At 39.3% G+C, this 14,651-nt stretch overlaps 1 protein-coding gene across 1 annotated transcript in view; it reads left to right on the top strand.

The window, feature by feature from the left end:
• ATP8A2 (ATPase phospholipid transporting 8A2) overlaps positions 1-14,651 on the top strand; it is a 319,989-nt gene that overhangs the window by 119,102 nt on the left and 186,236 nt on the right. Inside the window, exon 25 of the mRNA XM_066544842.1 lies at positions 3,681-3,853. Coding sequence (XP_066400939.1) covers positions 3,681-3,853 — 173 coding nt within the window. The remainder of the gene's footprint in view (positions 1-3,680; positions 3,854-14,651) is intronic.

The following is a 14,651-nucleotide window of genomic DNA, read 5'->3' as shown; positions in this document are numbered from 1 at the left end:
GTGTAGTGCTTGCAAAAAATTTTGTCCTTTCTATCTCCTGCTGTAACTTCAGTGAGTTTGTGAGCCTTTCCAGGGAAATGCAGGGCAGGAAAAAGGAGATTTGGAACAGATTGTCTTATAATAATTGTCCAGTTCTTCTCTGGGTATCAGTGGTTTTGTAAGATAAGCTTAGGGAATAGCTATTATCCTGCTGGAGTCTTCTGCACTCAATTTTTGCAAGTCCTTCTGAGGTTTTTTTCTTGGCGAGTATCTGATACTGTCATTCTGTGTTGGATACTGCGCTGCCTCAAACGCCAAAATTTCTTGCTGTGGTGTCCAAAGCTCTGGTGGGAGGGAATGGGCAGTATGGTGCACTGCTTCTAGAAAAACCCAACCAAAACAAAGCAAAAAATCCCCCAAGAGCAACAACAACAACAAACGCCACCCAAAGGCACATGGTGTACACAAAAAAAAATGTTTAACTTCTAATTAAATAACCTATACAACATTCATAATGTTTCTTATTACAACATGAGGAGACTGCTCTTGTTTTTAGTGAAATCAGAGAGTTTCTGATTACATTAACTCTGATTGCATTGACTTTCCAGTTGACTTCAAGCATCATGTAAAAAGTATTAATATGTGCTCTGTTAACCTACAAAATAATAGCCTGGTAAATCCCAGAATGTTTGTTAGTATTGTAATTCATAAAGCTGGGCACAGCAGGGATTTTCCTTAGGTTTTAGGAAGTGAGAATATGCAGGCATGCTATCACAAGGTTTGTTAAAGATCCTGAGCATACAGTCCAGAGAAGATCACACAAACTCTTCTTCAGGATGTTTTTGTTTTCTGCCTGTCAACAAATTTGGTCTGCTATGAAGATTTATAATAGTGAACTAATGATGTTACTTCATGTTCTGTATGGAAACTATGCACACAGAGAACAGTAAAATCTGAAAGTTTATTTTAAGGCAGTAATGCAAGTAAATGCTCTGCTGAGGGTTTGTATTTGTGGTTGCAACTTGTTAAAATAGAAATGGAAAAACAAACAGGAAAAGCAGGTGGGATAGGTTTATTATGGAATGTAGCACTATGTCTTAAATTTAACTCAAGCACAGAGACCGTAACAGCTTTAACCCTTAAATGCATTTATGTCAGAATTGTTCATGTTTTTAGAAACAAATCCCCTCATCATGTCAAAGGTCTAAAAGTAGAATAAAAATAAATTGAAACCTCATTTCCTTAGCTTTTTCAGTTTGAGCTCTGTAGTTGACTTTTTACAATCTTTTTTTTTTTTTTCATATTTGTTCTCTGACACTTGGTGGTCTTATGAATGAGTTTTTAAGCCCTTGTAAAGCTCTAAACTGATAATGTTACTCTGATTCAACTGACCGCTTAAGCATGTGCACATGTCCTCTACTGGCTTATGAAATGTCTATATTTATTAGAAAAACACACTGAATCAAGGCTACTAAGAAGATGGACTTTTCAGTTTTTGCACCTTCTGACTTTCAAGTAAAGCTGTATATTTTTAATATTTGATGGAAATCAATATGCCACTACCATTAGGTTTGATTGGCAGGTGCCTCTCTGGTTTTTCCCAGAGCAGCTGGATGCTCTGTGCCTGGGAAGGAAAACCAAGTTTATTATGGCTAAGTGAAAGGCTTGCTTTATTTGTTTTTAATACTCTATTTCTGTCAGATGCCCTGACAAACTTAGCATTTAGGCTTTATGGATACTCAGTAAAAAAGGCAGGGGTATTCCACAGATGTGGGATACCTTCTTAGGATTATTATTGATTTCTGCTCCATCATGCTTGTTCTAGTAAAGGATTGACTTAGTCTTGCTTGATGTGACTCAAAGAAACTTAGCCCTTAATAAAAATCAAGTATCCCTTAATAAAAATCAAGCACAGTGTAAAAGCTGGGGATCAAAGTAGGGATTTTTACTCTAGTTGCCCACAGAAGGATATAGTTCCCCATGGTTTCCAAATGTTTGTTCCCCTGCTTGCTTAGAAGGTCTGCATTATATACCCAGTGAGAATGGGGTCTGGTTTATGTGGCTCATTTGCACTGGCCTATCAGAGCAATAGTTGGTTTTCTTTTTTAAAACACAGCAATTTTAAGTAGTTGGAAGAAACAGAAATAATAATTCACGGTTTTTTACTGTATAAAGCTGTTAGGTTGTAAGTTAGCCCTGCATATGGAGGAGTGAGAGTTGTACAAAGCGTCTGCATATTGAGAGTTGTACAAAGTGCCGATAAAATAAAGTGTCTCATTTGTAATCCTTGATTTATAGTGTTTTGGGGTATTATTAACAGTGTTACTAATTCTGTGTCACCTTACATGTAAGATGAGTAAGTTCCATGACCAGGACGTGAATTGGATGAGGCTTATCCGTACCCATGATAATAAGCAATGGAGGGACTAGTATCCTCAACTGATGAGAAATATGACCTTTTATAAGTTTTCTTGTGGCTTTGTCTTTTGAGCAATAGATGATGGATATTCAGTAATCCTCCTGAACTTGGCCTCAGATTCTCCTTTGTCTCTGTAGGGGGGAGTGGTTGGGCCCTGGCCTTCACCTTCCTCTGGGTCAGGTGAAAAGCGAGGGTGCTCCCTCTGAAGTGCCCTAAGTGCTGGACAGGGAATAAGGGGCAGGGAGTTCTCCCTTGGTTTCAAATAGGCAGAGAAGCTGTGTGCATTCAGAAGGACAGGGGTTAATTCTGCTCTTGAGAGCAAGAAAAATGTTTGAGCAAGACTGAGAGGAAGCAGTAAAGAAAAAGAAATGACACTCAAAGATCCCAGGGGCAGAGGCTCTTGGGATAAAATTTTATTATTGATAACATTACCCAAACTGTATCCATTATACCATCCTTGGAGTTTCTGTGAATGTTGTCACTGCACAGTAGTGTTGAACTAGATAAAACAGCTTTCTTCCCACAAGACTTACCCTTGTTTTCCCAGCACTGGTCTCTAATGGTTTAAGCACAGTCATCTACTTTGTGTTAGATTTTCAGGTATAGTGTAGATAAAGCATGCCATGAAGTCATAAATCTAATCCCTCACATTTTAATGGGGAAACAGGGAATTATGCAGTCATTCTTTTAAAGAAGAAGGTGCAAAAGGTAATCTGTGTCTGAAGTGGCTGCACTGTGTTCTCTGCCCCACTCATTAACTTAATCTGTAAATTTGCCTCCAGTTTGGGGCTAGTTTTCTAGTGGATCAGAGTGAGTTTGTCTCGATTACCATACTAATGAGGTAATTAGTATGTAGTGAGATGAGAGAAAATGAGAAAATGAATTGCAAAGGAAATTTTCCTCTTTCCTCCCACACTTCACCTTTTTGTGAAAGTGGCCTGATTCTTTTCCTACCTGTTTGGAAAGTTGATGTATTTGGGCTACAGTTGGGAAGGCTGTATCGCAACTGCTTTGGGCACATCATACAGGAGTATGTAGTAAAGATGCTGGAGTCTGCTCTGAAACAAGACGAGTTCCTTGGCAAGCAGAGGCAGCTTTTGCCAATTTGTGACACCAGTCACTATGTCTGCACAAGGTGCTGATAACACACTAGCTCATGTCAGTGCCAATTTGAGTGCATGTGTACTGTGCTCTGCTGTGTGGTCTGGAGATAACTTGCTCTAGTTTGAATGCACTTTCCTTGTATTAGGAAGAAACATTTTCTTTCTGTTTTTTCCTTCAGGCAACAAGAGCTTCTCTGACTCAACATTGTACCAGTCTGGGGGAGTCACTGGGCAAGGAAAATGATATTGCCCTGATTATTGATGGCCACACACTGAAGTATGCCCTTTCATTTGAAGTCAGGCAGAGCTTTCTGGACTTGGCACTCTCCTGTAAAGCGGTCATTTGTTGCAGGTAAGGAATTCTGTGTTTCTTTTGGGTAACAAAATCGGTATGAAGCCTGTGAAATTCAACCTCATATGCACACAGCCACACTTAAGTATGCTGGAGAGCAGCTTGCTTAGTAGTGTCTTTCTTCCTCCTATGGCGTAGGAGGTGTGTTCCTTCATTAAAATTGTGTCATCAAATAGTACAATTCCTTCTGCCAGTGTCAGTCCCAGCTGAGTCTGATCTCTTCTATAAAGTGATGAAAGATCATGAGAAAACATTGTGCCTGATTGCTTGATTATAGTAGACACTGATGAGAAGCAGTGGTATGGATGTCATTTGTAATCAAAATGTTTGTGTGACTGTTCAGCTCAGGTCTAGAGAAAGTCACTGCAAGAATTTAAGTTGGTCTTGACTTCTGGTTGTGTATTATGTGAGCCTGTGATAAGTGTGATTTGCCCTGTTAAAATGTTAGACTACTGCTGGCTTTGCTAAGTCACTGCAGGGTTTGTTGCTGTTTGTGGATAGAGCCATACACAGATAGGGTCCTATGTCATGACTACTTCAGAAGGAAGGAAATAAGAGCCCCAAGAAAATGAAAACCAAAAGCTGACTTACTTTACTTTTTGTGTAGCAGGAAGGCTGCATCATTTTTAACTTTGAAAGATTATGTGGTTTTGAGGATTGTGTGTGTTTGTGCTCGTTGCTGGTATTTGGGGAGAACTGTGACCTAGTGGAGATTGTTGATTTAGGCAGGCAGGAAGTTTTATTTGCATTCTAGAAGCAAGACCTGCTTTGTGGGAAGTGACTGTATGGAGACCTTGTACTACTTTTTTTTGCAGTCTTACTTACTTTTATGTGTGCACTTTGGTACAAGTATTACATGGCAAAAGGAGTGCTGTCCATGTACCTGAAATAGCTGAACCCTTGGGCTTTTTATCTGACTAGTTTCTTTCCATTTGTTTTCTGGACTGCTGTCCTGCATGTTAGTGGGGCTAAAACGTTCAAAGTGTTCATTAATTACCTGATGATTAGGTGGAGTATGAGCTCAGCAAGTTTACAAATGATACAAGACTGAGGAGTGAGTGGTAACACTGAGGGCTTGGCTGTCCTGAGGGACTTAAATAGGCTGAAGAATTGAGCAGCGAAATCTCATGAAGCTCAAGAAGAGGAAATGCTAAGTCCTATGCCTAAGGAGTTACAACCCCTTACACCAGTAAGCTGTGGGGATTGCTGAACTAGAAAGCACCTTTGTCCAGAAGGACCTTTGGATTCTTGGTGGACAAGCTGACCATGAGCCAGCAATGAATCCTAGTGGCAAAGCAAAGACTGGTGTTATCCTGGGCTGAGGTGTAAGGAGCATTGGTAAAGGTTGAAGGAGGTGATCCTTCTTCTCCACACTGGTGAGGTAACTTCTGGAATGTTATGTCCAGTTCTGGGATCCTTAATATAACAGGTTTAATGGAGAGAATCCAGTGCAGGACCATGAAGATGATAAAGGGGCTGGAGCGTCTGTCATACAGTGAGAATCTGAGAGCTGCAAGTGTTCAGCCTAGAGAAGAGGAGGCTCAGAGGGGTTTGTATCAATTTGTATGAACATGCAATAGAAGGGAGTGAAAGATGAGGGAGACAGGCTCTTCCCTGTCATGTTCAGTGACAGCAGTTTTTCTTCTGTTGCTATAAATTTTTTTAAAAGTTGGGCAGGGGGCTAGAGGAACAAGGCACAAAGCCTTAGAGTAGAAGTCTCATTTCTGCAGCTGTTTCGTGGAGTGGGAAATGTTTTACAAGAGGGAACTAACACAAGTGTAGCCATCTTTGGAATGCAGCAGGCCCCAGTGTAGGGCCAGAGTGAAGGTGCCTTGGGCTTCGAGAGCACCAAGTGCCAAGGAAGGGCACTTGGAACTGACCCTGTCTTGTGCTCTGTTTGAGGGGGAGTTAAAAAACAGAGCAGATGGAAAGCTCCTGCTTTCCTACTCTATCACAGTGCTTTGGAGAGATCCTTCCAAGGCACTGTTAGTTTATTGCTTGAAGATTTGACAAGTTAAGCCAAAGACCTACGTAGCTGAAACAAATAATAAATTGCAAATTATTAAAATTACACATAAAATATATATAATAAGCTAAATATAATGAATGGTCCAGTTTTGCCGGGAGACGTGCAATACTGGACATTTCCTCTTTCATTATTTCATGAGGGGAGCCAACAGGAGTTTTATTTATTAGTGAATTAGCAAATTGAGGAACAATGCAGGAAAAATACTTTAAAGTATAAATCAAAGAGGAAGAGATGATGTAATTTCATAGCTTAAAAGGAGGAATGAAAATAATTGAGTTTTAAGTCCCCAGGGAAAAAGAGGAATGCTTTTAATAACCTTTAAGGCTTTTCAAGAACCTTCAGTCACTTGCCAGGTGCTTGATACTGAAGCAAGAAAAACATTTTTTTTTTTAATGCTCTGAGTTGTTTTCGATAGTACTTTGTGTGTCAAATTAGGCAGTGCACTTACACTTCAGAGGAAGAAGTTTTCAAATGGAATTGAGAAAGAGGACATTTCAAATTAGAATTAGTCTTCAAACGAAAATGTTAATTGAGAGGGAGATGTGGCTCTTGAACTTAGTGGTATGATGTTTAACCACAGTAGGAGTTGCCTTGCTATTCTCAACATTGCAGAAATTCGTGGGGCTTAATATTTCATAAATTTACTAAAACATTTTCATCTCCTCTGGGGAATTTCAGCTGCATTTGCCATTCAAAATTTTTTTAAAATATAGTTAAGACATACTGTATATTCATTTTCTGGGCTTTAGGCATAAACTGTAGTTGAACTTGATTCTCAGGGGTAATCTCTTAAAATGAAACTGTAGTAAACCTGGCTCCTTTTTGCATTAAGAGGGAGAGATGGTATCTTCTGATGGGGTTAAGTCTTCCACTGTTACAGTGTCTCTAGCAGGCCACTGGCACAGTGGAGAAAAATATACCCCTCGGGAGACTTGGTAAAGCTAGCAAAATCAAATCAAACAATTCCTGAAGAAAAAGCCTTGTTTGTTAAAAGTTTTCCTAGGGACTGACAGATCTTATTATCTTTCTTCACACTGACTGGGATGTCAGGATGTCAAAAGCAAGCAAAACATACTTTTCAGTGGAAGTAAATGTTGTTTGGAAGGCAGTTGAACTCGTGACTTCATTTATGAGATCTGAGCTGATGATTGGCTGTCTCTGGTTTTCAAATGTTTCTTTAACAGACCTGTTTTTAGTGATGTTTTGTGAGACACAAAATGTTAAGGTTTGGGTAGAAGTGAGGTTATTCTTTTAATAACAAAATAGAGTGTTTTCATTCATCTAGTGTTTATACTCTAGCTGGTAGGTACAGCATATTGCTGCATTTGGCTCTGAATATAAAAGTAGCTGAGAATTATATAACTTGGGTGTTATGGCATTTAATATTTAATTATTTAATATTTTTAAAATTCAGTGTAATTTTAAATTCATATTTAATTCTCTACTGAAAAGCCTGCCTTGAAGTGGAAGTATTTGTAGTTGAATTAATGCAATGTTTCAGAAACACATTTTTATGACCGTGCTTTGGGAACTTTTTGTTTTTGTTGTTGAATAGAACTTCTTTGCAGGTGGCAGTGACTCTGCCTTTGTATGGGTTTAATGCCATATTAGCAAGATGTCCATCAGGAAGAAGCAATCCATCAGCATTTAAGAGATTAAAGAATTCTAAGCAGTTTGTAAGTACTTCAGTACTTAAAATTAATTGCTGGACAGCAGAAATAGTCCTTTGTATAATTTCTTTCACAGATGTAAGCACAACAAAACAAGCATCTCCAGAGAGATGTGTAGCATAAGGCTGGGTACCCATCCCACACTGGGCTGCCTCAGTGTGATTCTTTTCTCTTTTGCTTGTATTATTGACCATTTCTGCCATACTTCCTGAGGTGATGATGCTGGGATGTTGTTTCTTTTCCTTACACGTACTTAGATCCTGCAGCTTTTTAGCTGAGTGAACAGTGAGTTGATACCCATGTAGGAGGGGTTTCAGGTAATAGGAAAATAAGTAAAATGTTTCAATTGCTGTACAGTCCATCAACTTTTCTGCCATACTTTTGATCCTATGTCCTGTTCTGGAGAGGTGTCTATAGAGTGGTGCAGCATGAACAAAAATTGAGAAAATCCAGCAACAGCAATTTCTATGGACTATCTGCTATTTTCACAAGAGCACTTGCCATGTCATGGCTACTACATCAGGATGTTTTTGCTTGCTTTTAGGTGTGGAAGGTGTGTGCAGTTGTTGCTTAGCATCTGAACACTGACTTTTGGAGGGCTTCTGCCCAACCTCACCAGCTAACTTTAGGTGATAGTGGCACAAACTGTTGCTTTCACTACCTTGAGCAATATTGGAGGTGTAATGATAATGGTTAGGAGCTAAGTAAAAAAAGAAACAAGAGGAGAAAATGTATGTTTTTTAAACAAGCAACAGGAAAACCCTGTTCTGTGTTTCTACTGCAGGTAGTATGCAGGGAGGCTGGGGTAAAGACAGGAGCCCACACGTATCACTCTGAGAACAGACACCAAATGTTCTGAAATGAACATGCCCTTTGACTAGAGTGTGTCTGCTAGGGTGTGGAAAGGGAAGGGGTTTAATGAATTGAAAGCAGAAGGCTGGAGAAGGGAAGGCAAAAAGCAGCTTGTGAAGAGTACATGTTGCTAACTGTTAGAGTCACTTCATCAGCTAAGGAGAGAAGAGAGATGAGGAGACAAGAGAAAAGTTGTCTCAGCACTCCAGGTTGTAAGGCCATAGCTGGGCTGCTTCTGGTCTTCCATCATGATTTGGAGGAGACATTAATAACATAGCTGACAAAATGAACATCTGGAATACTTCTTAAATATTTATTCCCCCAACTCGCATATTGTTGCTGGTGCTAGTATTTGACAAAATGATTCTTCTGTCCCGTAGTTCAGTGTGTATTTACTTATTGAATCAAAAAAGTGTCTTGCTGGCTTTCATTAGATAAGACCCCCATTTTCATGACAAAAAATTGCAACTCAATTCTGATTAAGAGTATGATAGCCTATTCTAATATTAATTGGTCCCAAAGAAAATTGTGGATGTGTTACATTTTCCTGTATGTACATCTTGTGTTTCCCCTCATCTGTCACCTACTAAATAATCAATGCTCATTCTCATATTCTATTTCTGCCAACTGATGACAGCAACATTCATCTTATGACTTTGAAAACCATGAGGGAAGAACCATTCTGACAGCTTTAGTGTTTGTAGATAATTGAAGTGGGAGGAAGATTTGGAGTTGCAGCATTACATGGTGCTCTCTGCACTCTTGAATAAAGAATACTCACAGAGGATTAGAAATGATCACCTAAACTGTTCAGTGTGTATGTAAGGATGTATAAAACAATTATGGGACTTAGGATTATTTTTCTTAAAAGCCTGTTGGCTGCTTTGCAAGAGCTAAGTAAACTTGGAAAATGTCACCAGTTCTGTGCTGGAAAGCTAATATGGGAAAACTTTAGGAGAGCTTGGTCTTACAAATTTTGGTAATTATGTTGTCCTCTGAATGGCAAAGTGAGTTGCTGCAGCATGTTTTGACTTCCGTTCTTTTTAATAGGTGTTCTGAGCTATGACAGTTCCTGAACCTCACTTTAATAGTTCAAATCATTCAAATGCTTAGCTAATGTTTAAAGGGGGAAAAAAAGTACTGTTTACACTTAAACACTACTTAAAGATACTGTTTTAACTGGCATTGTTTGTTTTTTAAATGACACAGGTGAAGCATGTTTCCCTTGGGTAACTATTAACTGCCTGACAGCCTGAATTTAAATGATTCATGCTACGTAGCCAAACATTTCTTACTGCTTAACTTCATCCCATTATTGTGACTGTTCCTATTCTTAGCAATTATTTTACTTTATTTGTTCAAATGAGGAAATAATTCAAATGAAATAATCCCTAAGTTGAATCAGTGTTCCAGTTTCCACTGCTATTCACAATTTCACAAAATGTTTGCCTTTTTGAATTTATTAAAGAAAAATACTTAGCTCATAGACTAAGTTTGTATTGTGCTTTAAACTTGTGTATGTCTGTTCAGATCTGGTATCTGTTTTAGTGTTCAATTTCTGTTTCTACTGGATGACTAGCTGAGTGAGTTCTCATGCTCATAACTGATTAGGAATAAAAACCTTTTCCTGAAATATTCTGCTTCACCTCTATTTCCTGTTTCTGTTACTATTCTTACTAGCAAATTTACTTACCACTAAGTTATTGAAAAAGGTTGGAGGAAAGGCAGGAATACAGCTAAAATCAACCTTTTTCATTGGAAACAATTTTGTAGGAAAAATACTGCATGTCCTGACAAAAAACTTAGTAAGTTTCTCCTTCAAGTAGTGTTTATGCTAGTTCTTTTTTTTAAAATTAACTTGTTACCATTTTTCATTGTGAGCCTAATATTTAGGTGACTAAAAGCTTAGCAGTTCGGTGATCCATCTCGTCAAATGTAAGTGAAATTTTTCTCTTGAGCAATGGGGTGATAATACTCACAAACACTTCCAAATGGTATCAGTGCCTGTTTCTTCACCACACTGCAGTATCTTGTCCAAATTGCTCCTGGTCTCTTCAGCTTCTGAGCAGGAGCAGCCAGCAGTGCTATGTTTAGCGCTACACTTCCCAAACTGGAAAATAAACATTCCACAGATACTGCACATGAGAAAAAAACTATGCTGCTGGAATGTATGCTATTTTAGAAGAAAGATAAAACTGTGGTTTGGAATACCTTCTGTTCCATGAGAAATTCATAGTACTGGTATATTTTTCTTTCCACTAGTGTTAGTGTGTTAACCCCTGTCTTCTGGTTGAGTTCCAAATGGAACAATTACTCTCTTCTCACTGAAATTCCCCTGCTACCTTTATTGAATATAATCTTCTTCACTTCCTATGCAAAGCTGTTGAGGGTGATGGTGTGAATGCTAAAGGTCACCAGGTTTTAATTCAAAGGTCCTACAGCAAAGTTCTGCTTGTGAACCCACCTCTAACTATTTCCATCCCTTCATTTTAAGCATCTGTTTTGTAGGAATGGTATTGGAAGTATAAGTGTTACCCCTAATCTCTTTAAGCAAAATATGTAGGGTCTTATTTTGGGACGGGAGGTGTTGATTTGGTGTTTTTCTTATGTCTTTTTTATGGTTAGGGGGTGGTGCATGTTTTACTCTGGGCTTACCCAGGTTCCTCCAGTTTTCCAGTGCAAGTGTAAAGTAACTTTCTGTCTTAGCTGACAGCAGAATGTTTGAACTCTTTCAAGGTGGCTTGTGTGGCATGTGTAATACATGGTCTTTGACACAGTGCACAGAAACATTCATTGGTGCATGCACTTGTGTCTGGTAAGAACAGGTTCTCAGTATGATGAGGTGTGTAGGCTAACTGCAGCTCACTGTCCTGTCTCAAATAAAGCTTCTTCCCAAGCCAATGATGTCAGACACTCTGCTTCTCCATTAGGCTTCAGTACTGCCAGTTTTTTCCTGTTTAGGCAAGGCTTCAGTACTGCCAGTTTTTTCCTGTTTCGGCATTCTGGCACAACTGAACTCTTGAGACAGTTGTCCTTATTTCCTACCACTTGTCTGTTGTGCCAAATACCCTTTTCCTGAGTTCCTGGAGCAGTGCTGAGTGTTGTCTGCTAGGGAGTGACTGAATGTTTCCTCTTACAGAATTCCCTGCTGGTCCATAAGGCTGAATGGAGGCCAAGGGTCTGGTGCCTTTCTGCAACCTTGTGACTGGTTTGTAAAGGTTTCTGGCTGTGCAGAAAAGTTCCTTAATTCCTTGCTCACCAGGTTGCAATTGCAAGGAAATAGTTTACATTTTCTGTTTCTTTTAATGGCTTGAAGATGTTACGAAGGAGTAGGTAGCCTCATCTTGATCATTCCTTGCTATGCTGTACTTTCTTCTCTAAATATTGGGTAGTTTTAAAGATCTCAAAACTTTTCCTAGGAGAGGATTTGAGCATTCTCTTTGCTTTTATTGAAATATTTATTTTTGTCTTGCAAGTTTAATATTTGAATTTCAGTAAAACCCTGATGCATGAAGGTGCAGAAGACAAAGGCCTCTAAAGAATATGTGGTGCTGCACTGCATTCAGAAACAAGACTCAAACCAACTGTAATCTTACTCCTTTCATAAGTTCCAACAGAGTCTCGTGCTCTATCCCACAGGACCAGCTCAAATATTGTATTTTCCATTGTTAAAAGTACAGATATAAAATTACAGAGGCAGGAACACTCTGTTCTGCAAGCTTCTTAGTACTGCAGGGAATTACCTTCATGAGGGCTCTGGGCTTTAGGGCACTGTAGTAATATGTGGGACACTGAACTGGTAAAACAGCTCTGGTCAGAGTTTCCAAAAGTGCTTAGTGTTGGTGGAAGCTGACTCTAGAGTGTGTCTAAGTTGAGTAGGTGCACAACTGAATCCATACTAGATATTTGGAAAAATTTGACCTTACACTGAAAAGAATGGCTAGGCTTAAATGTATTTCTCTGCTATTCATATCCTTGAAGTCATGATAATAAAGCCAAAATTATGCTTGAGGGAAACAGAGTAAACCTGATTTGATTCAACAGGCTAGACTAGGAAGCAACCTCTTTAAGTTTGTTCACATGAGTAGAAAAATGAAGAGGCTCTCGCTCCAGTGGGCTATGCAGTTTTTGGCCTGCTTATGTGCTTGAAATGTGTAGATCAGTAGATCTTTAACTGTGTGAGTACCACCATATTCTGCAGGGCAAACAAGCATGCCCAGATGGAAGCCATTTAACAAAGTAGCCATGTTAGTGGTGTAATAGCTTTTTTGGGGCTTAGACTTTCCTTTGCACAGTTGCCCACAGACAGTGGAAAGAATTCTTTGCAGAATCCTCTGTGTTTTGCACTCTGTAAGGGATGCTCACTTGCTTATGCAGAGCAATACTAAACTCATCCTTTTAAAAAATAAAAATCTTATCTCTGTGCTAATAATTCTCCTTAGTACTTCTAAGAAAAGGCAAGTGAGAAAATGTGTGAGGAATACCTGTACTTGCAGAGATATACTCAAGAACTTGAAGAAAAACTGATTTTCTGCTTTATCATAACTACTATTCAGCTTAAGGGCTCTGCATTCTGAACACCACTGGCAGGATTAAAATGGTAGAGACTTTGATTCTGTATTCACCAGTAGGCCATTCTTACGCTTTTTCTGAAAAAGGAGGTTTAAAAACTTCTTCCTATTCTGGGAAGGCTGCTTTGATATCTTGTTTTGGCATGTGTGTTGAATGCATTTTGCTTCTACTCTTTCAAACTTGCTTCGTCAATAGTGTCTAGAATAGATAAGTGGTAGACATTGAAAATTATGATCTCTTTTAAATCTTGCTCTTTCATATCTCCCTTCTCTTACTGTTTTCCATACCATGGCACACTTATACTTTTAAATTGCTCTTTCTCACAGGTCTTCTGTCTCATCTCACTTTGTATAATATGTGGTCTTTGTGCATTCCTAGGATTGTTTTATTTATGCTCTACATAAACACACAAATTCAAGTTCCTACAGGGAGCACTTTGATCAGAGCTTCTAGACCTGTGTAGGGTGTTACCTGTGGCTGTTTGCCAGCATGTGGTCTTGAAGGAACTGTTACTTGTGGACCCTCATAGGGAGAACCAAGGAGTCCTAAAAGGAGCCCAAAACATGAAATAATGTGTTGAGGTGCTGAAATGAAGATGGGCTATGAACTCGATAAAGCTGGGCTGAAGACATCTGTTTGAGAAGCCAAGTGCTTGTCATCTTTCTGCAAAAGAGCTTCTTGTTTGAAAGTGTGTGCTGAGCATTCAGAGGTTGCTGGCTGAACTGATCCTTATGAGTGGGGAGGCAGGATTTCATAGTCTCTGTGGAGGTTGAAAAGTCTTAAGAACTTCTCTGCAGCTCAAGAATGGCTGCTATGTTTGTCAAATCCTTTGGTGTGGTTCACTCTTCTGAAATCTTTCCTTTGGCTTTAGTCTTTCTTCTGGTGAAAAGTTAAGCTCAGAACTGTCTGTATGCAGAAGGTGAAAGGTCATTTTTGCATATGGTATATTCAGTGTCCAAGTCAGTGCCCCAGTTTCTCCAAAACTTTCTATCTCTACATTCCTTGTCCCCCAAGTGAGGTGCTTCCATACGCCTTGGTACTGGGTTGTACAGATAGGTCATCATTTAAATATAGTTTTCATGGTGTGATGGGTCTCTTGGAACAGTGGGTCAGTGATTTTGTCAGGAGATGGAATGACTCTATACACTGCCATAGTGGTATCAGTGTGTCCAGGACTAGGTGATGTTGAGATCTCTGCCCATGGGTGTGTGTGTGCATCTCTTGGCTCTGTTGAGGGTTGTTTGAGGGACTTTTGTGTGTTATTCTACAATCCTCCAACAAGTGTCCTTAAAACTGTCAAAACTAGCAACTAAATCATAATACCATCAGAGTTAATATAGCCATATTTTGAGACCTGATTTAGCCCTATTTTTTATAAATAGAAAGTAGCTGCACTGTGGGATTTTCTGCTGCTCAGATTGGGTCTTTGTAACCCTCTGAGTACTGGTTGGTAATAGCAGGAGCAAGAACTGTGACTGAGTTAAACTTAGAATTGGGGATGACCTCCAGAGCAACAAGGAACTGCAGGATTGTTTTGCAGCTTTGCAAGATGTTTTTTGCGGCCGCATTACTCTTGGTTAAGAAGTTCCAACTTCATCTTGGAAGGATAAAATCAAGCAACACTTGTAAGCAGTTCCCTTCAGGGTATCAGGCACGATTGTTTTTAACCCCTGGT

The sequence above is a fragment of the Molothrus aeneus genome, chromosome 2 (assembly GCF_037042795.1).
Source record: "Molothrus aeneus isolate 106 chromosome 2, BPBGC_Maene_1.0, whole genome shotgun sequence".
NCBI lineage: Eukaryota > Metazoa > Chordata > Aves > Passeriformes > Icteridae > Molothrus > Molothrus aeneus.
This window is presented reverse-complemented; position numbering and strand designations above follow the sequence as displayed.